This window comes from Phoxinus phoxinus, assembly GCF_949152265.1.
Source record: "Phoxinus phoxinus genome assembly, chromosome: 10".
NCBI classification, from domain to species: domain Eukaryota; kingdom Metazoa; phylum Chordata; class Actinopteri; order Cypriniformes; family Leuciscidae; genus Phoxinus; species Phoxinus phoxinus.
The window spans coordinates 18,353,197-18,368,858 of NC_136885.1; the positions used below are offsets into that span (position 1 = coordinate 18,353,197).

Here is a 15,662-nt window from a genome sequence, read left to right on the forward strand (position 1 = left end):
GTCAATGGACACATAAACAAATATGGTAAATGAGTAAGACAACTTATCTTGTCATTTTTTTATTGTATACAAGTGCTAGAGTATATAGGCAGTTAATTACCTTCATAAATTGGTCTTACCAAGACGACAAATAAGAAATAATACTTACATCAGAATGTACAGCCTCTTCTTTATTATCTGTAAAATGTCACATAATAAAAATATTGGGCAAGATATAGCACATCCACATATCTAGATCAATGCATTATCTTGAAACTTTTAAGATGACTTCACTTTTGCTTCTGTTGTCAAGAAATGACTTTTTAATTGGAATTGTATTTTCTATAAAACATTTGGCCCTCATTTCATCATGCACACATTTGTTCAAAAGTTTGGAACAATGAAGATTGCCAGGGCTGCGTTTATTAGATCAAATATACAGTAAACAGTAATATTGTGAGATTTTTAGAATTTAAAAAACTGTTTTTTATTTTAATATATTTTAAAATGTCATTTATTAAAGAAATCTTAATTTTCACAGCAATTCAACCTGAATGTGATGTGCACATGTTTAAAGTTATATTGTTTGTTTGTTGTAAAAAATGAAGAATTACAATAACCTACCAGCCTTTTTTGTATAAATCACCCACAGCATAGAAGCAAGAAGGAGAAGGGCTAATGCAGGACATATAACAACCATCACTAAGGGAGAGACTACAGAAAGACACGTTCAGGGTCAGTTTGAATCCATCTTGTTATTTTTGTACCCATTTGGAAATGATGTACTTTCAGAGTGTGGAATATGTTTTGGTGTATGAGCTGAATTGAAACAACAATCTTTTGAATTATTTGGATGTCTCAGCAGAACATTAAGCTAGAAACATTCTTACAGTTACAGCTCCATAGACATGATTGTGTCTCTACAATAATTGTAATATTTCTTAAGCAAAATTCAAAGATTTAAAGTCTCAAGCACACTGACGAACTTGTTCAGTTAGTTTTCACAAAGTTTGTAATCCACTCCATCTCCCCAGAGAGAAATCAGTTGTATTTATAGGGAGCGATTTGAGAAGAAAAGTGTATCTGAGAAACACCGAGGTGAGAAAGACAGCGATTACCTGGTTTAGGGAAGTTTAGCGTGTTTGTAGTTGAGGGCTCCTCAGAGTTTGTGATGTGGACTGGAATCACTGGTGTCGTTGTACCAGCTTCAGCTGTACGGGAAGAGTGTTAGTTCAGATGCATCATACTGCAGAATATTACAATCATTAAAAAAATAAATGTTAACCTTAGTTATCATGATCTCACAACGCACAACGATTTTTATGGCATTTTGTTTAAATTATTTTACTTTTTATATAGGTTGATTTTTTATTTATAATATAATATCGTTCATTGTTAATTTATTTTTTCATAATAGGCTACATTGTTAATTCATACAGTGTGAAATGTTAAAAATGTGTACATCAGTGTACATAGAAATTAACATTAACACACACTGTAAAAGTAGGGTTGTGTATTGTCAGGTATTGCATTAACTAATGTTAATTAATTTAACCTTATTTTTTAAGTATTAGCCTACCTCAAATGTAACAATTAAAGCACTTTTTTGTACAGTTTTGTTTATCCTGGCTGAATGATATTAATAGAATTTCTGACATTACAAAAGTGCTACTAAACATTTTTTCAGTAATCTGTAAGTGTACAGTAAATGGAGAATTTGGCACTTTTTAAATACAGTTTACATTATCCTACAATTACCGTGAAGAACATGCAGATAAACATGTCCAGCAGTTCCTTGTAGTCCGCAGGTGTAAATTCCATAATCTTTTTGAATGACTTTCCTGATGTTCAGAGAGCAGTCAGACCCCAGACTCAGTCTCTCATCTCTTTCTATGTTATACTTCCTCTTCCTTTTCCATGTCTCTAACCTGTCATGGTTCCATGTAGTTGATGAGCAGCCAGAAAGAACATTATTACAGGACAGACTGACATTTTCACCAGAGCTACAGAACAAATGAATCTCTTCTGCTCCACTCGTGCCTGAAACACAGTAAATTTGGGTGATCATTATGCTATATATTAATTTTCAAAAATCATTATTTTGCATATCTAAACATAAGGGTTTTTCCACAGATGTCTTATAGAGCATATAGAAATGTGTTTACCTGTGGGAAATGAGCAGAGAATTATCACTCCCAGCTGAAACATAAGACACTTATAAGCCATTTTCAGTTTCTGATAGTATTCTCTTCCATTTAACATCATCAGCTGCTTGTTATTTCCCAGGTTCAGAAAGACTCTTTTATTCAGTGATCACTAAAAGAAATGATCTGGTACTGTCAAAGACATGACCATGTAATGTATGCTACGTAATAGACTGACATGCGTAGACCCATAAAGACTAGAGTGTCCAGATTCTCACCAGCTTCTAGTTGAGACCAATATAGAATTCAATAGCATGATGCAACTTGGTAAAAGAAAGAAGAGGAACTACTAAAATAAATTTACACTCATCAGTCTAAACTGGGTTTTAAAATGATCATTTCTCCATGTGGGTTGAACCAGTGTGGTGAATCTTACATGCTGAGCAGTCACATGTTTCGAAACTGAATGAAATCACTCTGGAAAAAGTAACAGTAAACAGTAAGCGTAACATGTAGCCTGACACACTCCATGAATAAATAAATAAACCTTTAAAACAACGATTCCAAAGTTCTTTATATAAATGCAATAATGAATGCCGTAAAAGAACAGATGAAAAATAAAGTTGCAACCAAGAAATTAAAGACAATTTAACAAGTGAACAAACCATTAACAAAGTAAAGCGAAAAAAGAAAAAGGGTTCAACAAGTATTGCCACACACTTTTGGTTACTTGACACAAGAAACTACCAGGGTACATCTGACATTTCTGAGATAAATGTTTGTATTAGTTTAATCCTGATGCTTACAGATTTGTTTTTACAGGTGTTTTAAATATTTGTGTAGTTTAAATTCTCTGGCAAGAATGTAACTTGTTTTTACGCAAAATCTTTTGTTTAAACCTTTGACATTTTCATGCTCATGATATGTGTGAAAACACAGATATTTCATTTTGTGACTTTTACATACAGCAATGTCACATTTTAGAATATTTTAGTAAAATATAATTTGAATAGAAGCTGAAATAGGCCTAATGCTTAGACTGTCTACCTATTTTATTTTATGTATAAGAGAAAGCCTATACATGCCAAAAGCAAGAGTACCAACTTTATAATGTCCTTTTCCAAGGAATATGACGTGTTTTAAGACAAAAATCTGATAAACCATCTGTATGAAAACACAAGGTTAAATAAGCAAACATTACTGACTACAGATTGAGAATAAATCAGATTTATATTCTTTATACAAAATAAAAATATACAAAATATTTTTTTTGCATACAATACAATTTTTTTTTACAGTATTGCTTTTGAATTGTGTCTTTGTACTCTTTCATAGTACAACAAATATTAATAATATAAGTGAATATAAAAGTTCTGTTCCTTCACATACAAATATATATTTCTGCCAATAACCAAACTGCTCATCTGCTCATAACATAATGTTTTCTACTTTTTCACAGAGGCGTAAAGTCCATCCTGAGGTGCATATTCTGTTCCTCTGATGGCAGCGTAAGTCACTGTGTCATTAGAATGATCCTGGAAGAACACCACAGACTTGTCAATCAGTGTGGAACCCACGGCTATTATTACGTCATGTACTTCATTTATCTACAAATTCAGAGCTACATATCAACAGCATACAGCACTGTCATGAAAGAACAAGTGAACGTGCTGATATCTACTCACATTGTCCATTTGTACTAGCTTTTTACTGGAAGAAGTAACCTCAGAATAGGTCACATCATCTGTCTGTTCCTAAACATCGATGGAAACATGGCAAATCAGACATCTGTCACTACACTACCTAAAGTTTTAATAAACTTCATTAAAGAATAGACAAATAGACAAATAATGAATGAAATTCAAACTTAATGAAGTAAAGTCATTTTGTTCACTCACATTGGCGTTTGGCATGGAAGGAATGGCCATGTTGATTGTTTCATAGGTCCCTTTATGTTCATTCACATCTTTGACCTTTAGATAACAAATAGTTATAAGCAATTGCATGGATTACAAACTTTATTGAACTTTAAAGACAGTAATCAAATCTAAATCATTGGCATTACTGAACTCACCACAGAGCTGTGAGTCCCTCTTTTATTATCTGAAAAAAAAGTGATGGAAATGACTCATGTAATACGAGTATTAATGATAAAACAGACAAAAACACAGACAAAGAACATTTAACAACGGTTAAATGTTCCAATGTTAATAACATTCAAATAAAAAAGGCAAGGATTTTGTTGCAACATTAAAATTGGTGACAAGATTTCACTTAAAGGGTTAGTTCAAACAAAAATTCTGTCATTAATTACTGTCGTTTCAAACCTGTAAGGCTTCCGATCATCTTCAGAACACAAATAAAGATATTTTTAATAAAATCTGAGCCAGTTCTGTACTCTCCAATGACAGTTACGCAACTATTACTATGACGCTTCAAAAACTTCATAAAGAGATTGTAAAACTATGAATATGAATTTATGAATCCATATGAATTTAGCGGTTTAGCCCAAATTTTCTGAAGAGATGGTTTTGTATGATGAACAGATTGAATTTAGGCTTTTATTCACATATAAACATTGATCAGCGAACATAAACAGAAGCTCAACTGAACTTGCTTGACGTGCGAGAACAAACCTCATTGGTTTTTATCTGTTATTTTAGAATTACTCCGTGTTTACTTGTCTTTAATAATGCTTGAAATTTATATTAGTTAGGCTAGTTGTTTTTCTATGGTATTTTTAAACCACAGGCAAATATTCCGTAAGTTCCTTCTTCAGCCTGTTGATTTTTGTTCATGATATTCAGCTAAAATTAAATATTTGACAATAAGACTAAATGTATAATTTTTTTTTTTTTTTACCAAATTGGAATTAAAATAATGAATCGATAAGAATCGAAATCGATAAGCAGAATCGAAATCGGAATAGGATTCGTTAAAATTCAAACAATACCCAACCTCTTTGGTTCTTGCAGAAGTTCAAATGTTCTGCGTAACACACAAGACTGAACCTCATTGGTTCTTGCGGAAGTACAAATGTGCTGCGTAACACGAGACAACCTCATTGGTTCTCGCTCATCAAGCGAACATGCTTGAGCTTCCGTTTATCATAACTGATGTATGTTTAGATGTGAATAAAAGCCTAAATTGAATCTGTTCTGTCTTCAGAAAATTTGGACATAACCGCTCAATTCATAGGGATTCTTTTTTTCAATCTTTATGAACTTTTTGAAGCATCAAAGTGGTAGTTGCGTAACTGCCAGTAGAGGGACAGAAATTGCTCTGATTTTGTTAAAGGACAAGTTTGGTATTTTACACTTAAAGCCCTGTTTACAGATCGTATCTGATGAAATAGAACGGTTAAGATTAAAATTTGGACACATGCTCCTGTCCCGAGAATTTTAGTTTTATTTAGCGTTTGTGGACCTATTTTGCCAAACGCGTCAAACCCAGATTCTTCCGTTGAGAGCTTGAATAATAGACACCAGTTGGTGGCGATAATGCACCTTTGCCGATTGCAAGAAAACCGCTGGCATTTCATTTAATACACAGAAGAAGCAGAAGAAGAAGCGGCGGAGGAATAACGTACCTCACACAGCACATTCAATACAAGTCAATGGAGGTGGACAAACACTACGATAAAACCTGTTGGAAAGCATCTTTTTCAGCGATTTTTTTTGGGACCGTATCAGTGAACACCCCTGACCACTCGGTGAGTTTCACGTCTTTGTAAACGAAAGTTTAATGTGTTTTAGGAAGGAATCTGCCAGTGCACATAGACAACCATTGTGGGGGTGGGGGAAAGCTAAATAAAACTAAAATTCTCGGGACAGGAGCATGTGTCCAAATTTGAATCTTAACCGTTATATTTCATCAGATACGATCTGTAATCAGGGCTTTAAGTGTAAAATACCGAACTTGTCCTTTAAAAATATCTTAATTTGTGTTCCAAAGATGAACGAAAGTCTTACGGGTTTGGAAAGACATGAGGGTGAGTAATTAGTGACAGATTTTCATGTTTGGGTAAACTAACACTTTTGAAATTAACACTTTTTTTTTACACGTTTTAATGGCACTTTGTGATTGATATTACAGGAATACCCTTCTGTTCACTTCATAATTCAACATCCACATAATCCATGTGCTTCTATGATACATACAATCTGAAAATGATAAAGTGAGATCTGAACTATGATTTAATTATTATTATTATTATAAAAAGGAGGAAACGAGGAAACTCACAAGCTTTTTTTTTATAGATCACCCAGAAAACCACAACAAGCACTGCTAATGCAGCAGCCACAGCAGAGATCACGATCTCTAAAGGAGAGAGGACATAGGGAAACATAGTCATGTACGGGTACCATCTGTAATGAGTGGTTTCCTTAATCTTTGGCCTTGTCTTGCCCTGGATCTGTGCTTTCTGTTTCATTCATTTTTTTCTGTTTTCTGTAGGCAACTTCATCAAATGTCTTAATCATCATCATCATCATGTACCTTGGTAATGAGATGGTGTGTTTGTTGCTGAGGGATCCTCTTGAGCTGTACAGGATGAGTGTTACTTCAGATGCATCATGTTGTTAAATATATGATAATATTCATAATTTTTGTATACTGGACCATCACATTGGTTTGAATGTTTTGAGTTCAAATTACTTCTGTCCAAGTGAAAGAAGCTTTTGAAACATTGGTTTGTTCTGATGATATTAATAGTGCTTGACATTAGGAGTGTCTATTAAAACTGATTTATAAGATTGTTTTCTTACCTGAATACTTGACAGTATATGTGGCTGAGGTCTTCGGTTGATTTTTTTGAGTAACCTGACATCTAAACTCTCTGTCGTGATCTTCATCCAGGAGTGTTGTAGTCAGAGTGCTGATACAGTGTCCTGAGGAGAATGATATCTGATATCTGGAGTCTGTCATCACACTAACACCAGCCGGATTCACCCAGATCATCTGAAGTTCCTCCGTACGGACCAAAGTATCACAAGAGACTCCATATAAATACAACTGACAGGAGAGAGTCACAGAGCCTGATCTGATCTCAGTCTGTGAGGACGATGAAGAGACTGAAACAGAAAATAAGACACTACAGATATCACTCTTTTCATTACATGTGAGGTTTAAGGTATTATTTAAAAAGTTACAGAAACACTGACCATGAAGAACATGCAGATAAACACGTGCATCAGTTCCTTGTTGTGGTCCATGTCCATTCACAAATTGTCGGCAGGTGTAAAGCCCATAATCTTCTTGTGTGACTTTCTTGATGTTCAGAGAGCAGTCAGACCGCAGACTCAGTCTCTCTATGTCATTCTTATTTTTCCCTCCAGTAATCAGTTCAACTGTCTCAGAAAGTCTGGCATGTATCCATGTAGTTGATGTGCAGTCAGAAAGAGCATTATAACAGGGCAGACGGACATCTTCATTAGAACTCGAGAACACATGAGTCTCAGTAACTCCACTGGTACCTGAAGCACAAGTACGATAATTTGAATAATCATTATATTATAGAACAAAACCACATAAACATCCTGGCATACAAAAACATTTAAAATATAACTACCTTTTAAAAATGGACAGAGAATAATCAGTCCCAGCCGAAACATATGACACGGAGCCATTTAAATTTTTGCCAGTCTTCCTCTCCATTAAGTGGTCACTACTCTTTTTTAACATCATCAGCTCCTCCTTTTATTAACTTCCTCTAAACCGACCATTTGAGTGTTTAAATCTGCTACAGTTGCTATTGTGACGCTATGACTGTACAAAATACAGAAGTGTTGCTTCACAATTCTCTTGTAAATATCAACTCAACTTAAAGTAGATTTAAATACTAATTTGCCTTTTTCACTCATGCTTCCAAGTAATTTACAGTACAGATTCTACACATTCACTCAGAGGAACTTGTAGTTGTGCTCAGGGAGTTTCAGCCTACAGTTTTTCTGTTACAACTTCAATATATCACAGCTCTCGAGAACAGAGCGTAGGCGTTTGTTGATTGTGAAATGTGTTCTTCAGTGTGAGAACTTTCAAACTGGCTAAACCAAATCCGGTTATAGCAGATGAAAAAACTGAAGAGCAGTGGCAGGCAATGATTTTTCTCATATTAAAAAACTATTTTTCCAAGCATTGTCTTTAAAATGGGAAAAAGAAAAAGCATTAATTCATCACATATTCAACCCTTCTCATGAAAACAAAAACACATCAAGAGATTAGTTTATGTCATCACATTTTGTTCAGATTCGCCAAATGGAACAATAAAACCAAAATGGATAAACTGCTTTCAAGCTGTGTCTATATATGAAGCACACGACAGACCCTTTTAGGTTCTATATAGAACCTTTTCTTCTACAGTATGATTATACATATGTAATGTGCTTTGCTCTCATCAGCCATTTTCTAAATTAGCAAAAATAAAATATATATTCTATTTAGCCTGTGAATTACATAGTGGCACAAGCCACTCAAGCAGGTGATCATGCTCAGTTAGTTGGGTATGTGTCCTGTGGCACAGGTACTGTTGCTACAACCGGTGTTGACTGACGTTTAAAGCACTTGAAAGATGGTTTCCCAAACATAAAATAACTTTAGTTTTACTGAAGACTTCCAAGACAACTGTTGTTGATGCTTATAGATAATTTTTATGTCAATTAAATAATTGCCTTTTTTTTTTTCTCCATATAAGCTAACAAGTATGAATAAGATTCACAGAGCTAATCTCCGATTCATTTGAAATGTGGTCATTCAACTGCTTGCTGTTTGTGTGACTCAAAATTTTCCATGAACTCACAATAAGTACTATTTTTAGCCATGTGAAAACCAAGCATCACAACACAATGACATTTTTGGTCTTAGAAGAACTTTAATTCAAATTGCGACAAAAGTACAATTTTGTCTGTTTTTATAAACTTGTTGACCAACAAAAGCACATTTACAGAGTAGCATACAATGACAATCACAAATACATGAGTTAAAGAAAAAAGAAAAAACTTGAAAAAAAAGGTCAAAACTACATATATAAAAGAAGAGCAAAAGATTGACTAAGCAAAACATTAGAGATTGACATATTTATGAAAAAAAGAAATGAGTGTTTGCAGTAGGGATTGCATAAACCATAGTTATAGATGCCATGGGCCCATTTGGGGTTTAAGGTGGAACTGTGAAATAGGACAGTTGAAAGCATGCGAACATACACTTTTTTTTATTACTTCAGTAAGTTCCTGACCAAATGTATCTTTGATCAGTGTCTGCTCAGTTCTTATCAGTAGCACAGACCTTACTGGACAAATACAACTTCCAGGAGCTCCAAGTACGTGTTCACTGGCACGTCTACAATAGGAGGTACCTTTAGTGCGTGTGTATGTGTGTGTTACAGCAGTCGTCCTCTGCATTCTGTAGATCCACAGCAACACAGAAGCTCCTTGCCCTCTACACTGCCAACTTCATAATTATAATCCCACGTCAGCTCCGTCCCTGCTCGGATTCGCCTGTAGAAACACACAGGTTAATACAAAAATATATATATTTACATGCTGCCAAATAATCTGTTAATATTTTAAATAATAGCTAAAGCAGAATGAAAAACATTCATGCAAACACCTAAAATAAACAAATAAAAATAATGTCTTGCACCAATCTTATATGGTGTAAATCTTCAAATGATCTGTAAAATGGAAGAACTCCACTAAAACTAGTGAATCGGACTACTTTTAAAATTGATTTAGAATATTAACATCAATAGTTTTTGATGACGAAAACCTGCACATATACAGTATGCAAGACATAAAAGCAAGCAAAATAATTTTATGTCGTCTGATAACACAAATGGCCTGTATTAAAATTCTGTATAATATTAACAAAATAAATAAAACACCAGAAACTAAAATTCATAATTTTAAATGCTAAATGTGAATTTAGGCATCACAACACTAATGTACAGTATGAAAAATTGATATCCATTGATATATGCATTTAAATGATTAGTGTTTTTAAAGAGTAACTTTAAGTGAGTGTTAGATGGCGACAACAGTTATGTAAATGTGAAAATAGAGAAAAATAAAAAATCCAATATCGGCCTATATCGATAAAAACAAAACTTCGGCTGATACAATATACATTAAATTTATCCTAATTTAAATGTACAAAAAACACTGATGTCATGCTCACTTGCTAGCAAAGAAGGCCACCCAGGGGAAGCGCAGATCATGAGTGTCCACAAACACATTCTGGACGAACAGATTAGGGCTGCAGCTATGCTGTGGGACAAAGACAGCAGAAAAGAGGATATAAACAGCAGCTGTGAACTATCATCGTATTAAAAATCAAGTAAAGAATCCTTAGACTTATGTTTCCAATGAATAAATGCAAATGTCGAATATAAGCCTGTATCTGGAATTGTACTCACATTGAGGTAGCGTCCGAGGTTGCCTTCCAGTTTGGCATCAATAATATAACAGGATTCCTCCCCGTCAAAGAACAGGCGGGTGTTTCTATGGCCACCTTCACCCCCGCCACCTCCCTGTCCATGAGACGGGCCTGATCCACGAGATGGGCCTGACCCCCCTCCTCCTGCACCCCCTCCCCCCGTTTTCACCATCATACCGTGGGACTTCAAAGCAATGCCACGTGTGGACTTCACCGCCACCTGCCTCTTCACCACAGCTGAGAGACAGAGAGATCGAACAATGTTCTATATAATGGCATGTTACAGGGACTTAATGAATGCAAGACTTCTAATTGAGCTAATTCAGGTTTCACAGCACACCTGCACAACAAGATGAGCATCTCATCTCATAATAAAGATGTAAAGGGTTAAAAAGGTTTTCTGCACATCCACCACTAGAACATGCAGATTCAGTCAGCTGACTAAAGGGTGGCAACGGTTACACTGATATAAGGAAGTCCATGGATGAGAGCAAGCAATTTGCCCTTTTCTTCCATCTCACCCTGAGTCTTTTTCTCTCTCTCCTTGTTGTCATCTGATCCTGAGCTGATAGTTTGCACATCATCACTGTCAGAGAGGGTCATCACATCCTAAACAAAAGACAGACAGATATTATAATAAGAGTGGGGGAGAGAGAGAGAATCAGAGTGAAACAGACAAACAGGAACAAAGAGACAAAAAAGGGAGACATTTCATGTGAAAAGTAAAATTGGAAACAGGATGCATGAAAAACTGCACTCACCTTCTTCTCGGTCTTAATCGCTCCCTCCACCTTAACACTCGGATTCCCAGAAGTGGAGGATTGGCTGGTGAGCCAAGATGCTACTTTACTCTTCCCAGTCTCCTCTGGCATGGGAGGGGGCTTCCTCTCCTCGCCTGCAGAAACACTGAGCCCATCCTTACTGTCCTGACTCTCTACAGCATAGACAGAGAATGGTGGAAAAGTGAAATATCAAATAAAACTAACATATTTGTATAATATATATATATATTTTTGATATATATATATATATATTATTATTATTAACTGTTCAAGACACTTTCACCATAATATCTTGTAAAAGATACCAGTAGGCGCAGATATATTACAAACTTAGTGCCAGTCATGTTGGAAGTTACCGAGCTGGGAACTATTTTCAGGCTCTGCGTAATATTGCGCCTGCTGCACCCATGGTACGGCACCACAGTTTCTTGATTATTACGCAGGAATGAGAGTATAGTTCCAAGTCATAATGGCATAGAAAATCACAACTTTTCATATTCTGTCGGTCTTAGTACATGATGTAACTAAAGAGGAGTCAAGTTTTAAATAGGAAAAATATCGAAACTCTTTGAACATTTTTTTGAGAGAGATGCAAACGGTCTAATAAGATTCAATGATCTATGCTAAGCTATGCTAAAAGTGCTAATGCCGGACCCTGAGATCGGCTGAATGGATTCGAAAACTGTAAAACTGAACTGTTTAACTCTAGGGGAGTTGGAAAATGAGCCTATTTCCAAAAAAAGTGGAGTGCTCCTTTAACTTAAATGCATTGTTTAACAATGAAACTGAATGAAAATTTTATTAAAATGCCTTACTTAAACACAATCACCACCTCAGATAACAGATCACTCTAAATTGTAATATAGACATGTATTTTTTTCTGTAAAGCTGCTTTAAAACAATATCTATTGTGAAAAATGCTATACAAATAAATGTGAATCGAATTAAATATAGGCTACTGGGGGGCGGGATATAAGCCTCGCGCTCAGCACACAAAGCTTGCCGCAAAGCACTGGCAAAAAGTAGCCTAATGATTATGAATGTGTCAGGAAAAAAAATAGCAAGGAGACATTTTAATAGTTTATTAATAAACTATTGTTTTCGGAGTCTGTGTTGGTTGTAAAGATGAAGATGACGACTGGTCATTCCTGCAGTATAGTGAACGCACGATGGGTGAACGCACGAACACAGATGGGTCTGCCCTCTACTGACCCATCTTCTGTCTCAGTCTGAGGAGAGGGCAGTTAAAATCGATTAAAACTAGGGCTGCAACAACGAATCGATAAAATCGATTATCAAAATAGTTGGCCATGAATTTCATTATCGATTCGTTGTGTCGCGCGACGCGGAGATGTAAAAAAAAAAAAAAAAATGTTTTAGTTGAGTGCAGAGCTAGGAGGCGCCGGACTGGACAAAAGCGAAGCGAACTCCGCGAGCGACACTGCGCTTGAGACACGTGTGTTTGCGCGCGAGTGTGTCTGCACGCGCAAGAGAGACCGAGTGTGTCCGAGAGCGCGCGATATAGAGTGTGTTTGCGCGCGAGAGAGACTGAGTGCATCTGAGAGCGCGCGAGAGAGACTGAGTGCATCTGAGAGCGCGCGATAGAGACCGAGTCTATTTGCGCGCAAGAGAGACCGAGTGTGTCCGAGCGGCACTGATTTTTTCATTCTTTACTCTTAAGTCTAAATGACTCAGAGAAACTTCACTATATGCTCGGAAAGGATGAGCTGCAAAATACACACCATACCAGGTGGTCAATCCATTGTATTTTTTTGTGAGTGTGAGAATTTGTGCGTCTGTGAGTGTGTGTGTCTGTGAGTGTAGTGTGGAGAACAAGTTCTGACGTTTAAACAAATCCTGTTAAGTTTTCTGATTTGTATTTTTCTTTATTTTTAAAAACAAAAATATACATCTTTTTGTGCACTTTATTTTTAAAAAAAAGTCCTATATTATATATATATGGCAGATGTAAAGCACATGTGTATGTTTTTTGTGTTAGTCAATAAAAAAAAAGTATTACATTAACAGCTCAGGGATGTTCAAGGAGCAACCTGTTTGTGCACTTTCTGAAGATTTTTTTGCACTGTGAATTTGCACTGTCAGTTCTGTTTTTGAATAAAGGGTTGGAAATTAATGCTTTTTTATTTTTATCCGATTAATCGAAAAAATAATCGACAGATTAATCGATTATTAAAATAATCGTTAGTTGCAGCCCTAATTAAAACACTCGTGCATCCTCACCTTCCTTCATTCCCTTGGCCTGTCTGCGGGTGGTGTAGCTCCTCCACACTGAGCTGGTGGTGTAATATGTGTCTTTCACAAATGTGTCATCTGAGCTGTCGCTGTCATCATTAGAGTCTTCGTCTTTGTCATCGTCGCTGTCTTCAGATGAATCGTCTTGGCCTAGTAAGTGGGTGAAAAACAATAGTATTATTATATTTTAACCTTCACCTGCTGGATCTACATTATAGCAAAGAAAAAAAAAATGTATGATACTACACTAAAATACAATGCATTGAGTAGCAGTTAAAAAAAAAGAAACCAAATGCCATTTATTTTTTAAAAATGAACTCTTAATGCAAAATACTTAAAAAAAAAAAAAAGTTGAATTGATCATGTTCATAGTTAATGTGATGAACTACACCAGCTAGGAGACCCGTGTGAACTTGAGAAGAACTGACACACTAAATCACCAAGAGGCCAGTTAATTAAATGTGTTTAGTGCAAAGGTGTCTCAAAATTGTGAAGTTAGAAATGGCCGCCTTTTTGCTTTTAATGCAATGAAGACTATCCATCAATATGGGCAAATATTTTGTTTGAGCTTCACCATAGTAGGATTCATAATTTTGACACCCAATTACTGAGTCGGACTTGGTTAGTGTTGTTACTTTCCCCCCAATAACACAGTAGTAGTGGATTAGTAGAACAAGAAGAATAGTCAGATGTGTGCATGGGTCTCTCACTTTTGCCGGTAGTGCTGCTGTTACGCTCCTCCATCTTGGTGGTGGTGGATTTACCGTGTTGGGAGGAAGCAGGTAGTTTAACCCTGCTCATGTCCACCCCGCTGCCCTCACTGTCGGAGCAATGGGCCTCACTCTCGTAACCTTCTTTAAAGTTCTCCACACTCTCAATGTGATCTAGATTGGCAAAGTATTCATCGCCCATTTCCAAACCTTCTTTATCGGCAAAGTCATCAGTAAGGATTTTGCCTGATAGAGTAAGAAACAAATATTAATGTAAAACAATAAGAGGGAAAAGCTTAGGCAAGACTAAACACTGGAGTGATGTTCTTTTAAATAAACTGAAGTCCAAGTGTGTTACCTGCATAGATACAAACAAAGGAGCCCTTGGCAATGTCATCAAGGCAACGAATACCCCAGCCCTTATTCTGGGTCTTAAAGAGCTGCAGTCGGACCTGCAAACCGTGCTGAACCAGACGATTAGTACACATCTGCGCATTACAGCGACACCGCTTATTGCATTCATAGATTCTGAGAATGTAAGCCGAGAAAGAGAAAGGAAAAAGAGAGACATTACAATTAAAAGGAGCTAGAAGACAGTAAGTTGAAATCAACATGAGAGAGTTGGTTATGAATCACTGACCCTGTGGGGAGACATTCTTCCAGTCTCTTGTGATGGTATCCAGCGTTGGCGTTGATCTGTCCACCTGGAGTACATCCTGTAGCCTGTAGAGTCAGTTGATGACACGAACACTTGGATCTACAAACAAGCAAAGGTACAGAACAAATCAGGTCTTAGAAATGTACTCTTTGTATTCATTTTCAAGAACAAGTTGATTTTACAAGTCAATTTATGACTGTAAAAATGTAATGTGGTGTAACCAAGTAAAAAACAACAACCATTCATTATTTAAAAGTTCTTGAGTTGCACCACTTATCTAATCTAATCACCACTAATCTTGTCATGTGATAAAAAGGCCAAATTATTACTATTATTACTATATAATTATAAACTATTAGATTACACAATACTTACACTTTTTACAAAAATAATAATTAGAAAACAGACTTTTAATAATTGTATTTTACTCGTCTTGTTATATTGCTTGTAATAAATAGATTGAGAAATACTAAGAAAGGTAATGTCTAACTTAAAATGAATGAGGGAGAGGGTAGTGAATAATGTGCCAGGTCGATAAGAACTAAGGTTGCGTTAAGGGTTAAATGATTTTTAAAAAATCCAGCATACATCAATAGAAACAAGTCTGTTACCTGTAGGTTGGGTTATGAGATTTTTATGACAAATTATAAGGTCAAATAAAATTTAAATAGGAACTAATGCAAGGATGAATTATCACAAAAAGAAC

General features: G+C 35.8%; 2 protein-coding genes across 6 annotated transcripts in view; both read right to left on the reverse strand.

Annotated features, from left to right (window-relative positions):
- Positions 1–1,658: 1,658 nt before the first annotated feature.
- On the reverse strand, positions 1,659–8,101 carry LOC307005194 (uncharacterized protein). 2 transcript variants are annotated; one of them, XM_079625092.1, is made up of 9 exons: positions 7,693–8,101; positions 7,286–7,597; positions 6,890–7,195; positions 6,621–6,665; positions 6,366–6,443; positions 4,198–4,226; positions 4,022–4,096; positions 3,809–3,877; positions 1,659–3,658 (listed from the first exon to the last, which is right to left on the reverse strand). In XM_079625092.1, the coding sequence occupies exons 1-9, from the start codon at positions 7,748–7,750 to the stop codon at positions 3,569–3,571; spliced, it is 1,062 nt and encodes a 353-aa protein (XP_079481218.1). In that variant the 5' UTR covers positions 7,751–8,101; the 3' UTR covers positions 1,659–3,568. The 2 variants fall into 2 exon arrangements, with proteins under 2 accessions (XP_079481218.1, XP_079481217.1); XM_079625091.1 differs by having other exon boundaries at positions 6,890–7,597; positions 7,693–7,790.
- An 874-nt stretch (positions 8,102–8,975) lies between these two features.
- setdb1b (SET domain bifurcated histone lysine methyltransferase 1b) overlaps positions 8,976–15,662 on the reverse strand; it is a 37,437-nt gene continuing 30,750 nt past the window's right edge. For all 4 annotated transcript variants that reach the window (XM_079626918.1, XM_079626919.1, XM_079626921.1 and 1 more), the window contains 9 exons: positions 14,939–15,055; positions 14,657–14,826; positions 14,299–14,544; positions 13,577–13,738; positions 11,315–11,487; positions 11,075–11,162; positions 10,534–10,790; positions 10,296–10,384; positions 8,976–9,616 (listed from right to left, as the gene is read on the reverse strand). In XM_079626918.1, the coding sequence (XP_079483044.1) occupies positions 9,499–9,616; positions 10,296–10,384; positions 10,534–10,790; positions 11,075–11,162; positions 11,315–11,487; positions 13,577–13,738; positions 14,299–14,544; positions 14,657–14,826; positions 14,939–15,055 (1,420 nt within the window). In that variant the 3' untranslated portion in view covers positions 8,976–9,498. The remainder of the gene's footprint in view (positions 9,617–10,295; positions 10,385–10,533; positions 10,791–11,074; positions 11,163–11,314; positions 11,488–13,576; positions 13,739–14,298; positions 14,545–14,656; positions 14,827–14,938; positions 15,056–15,662) is intronic.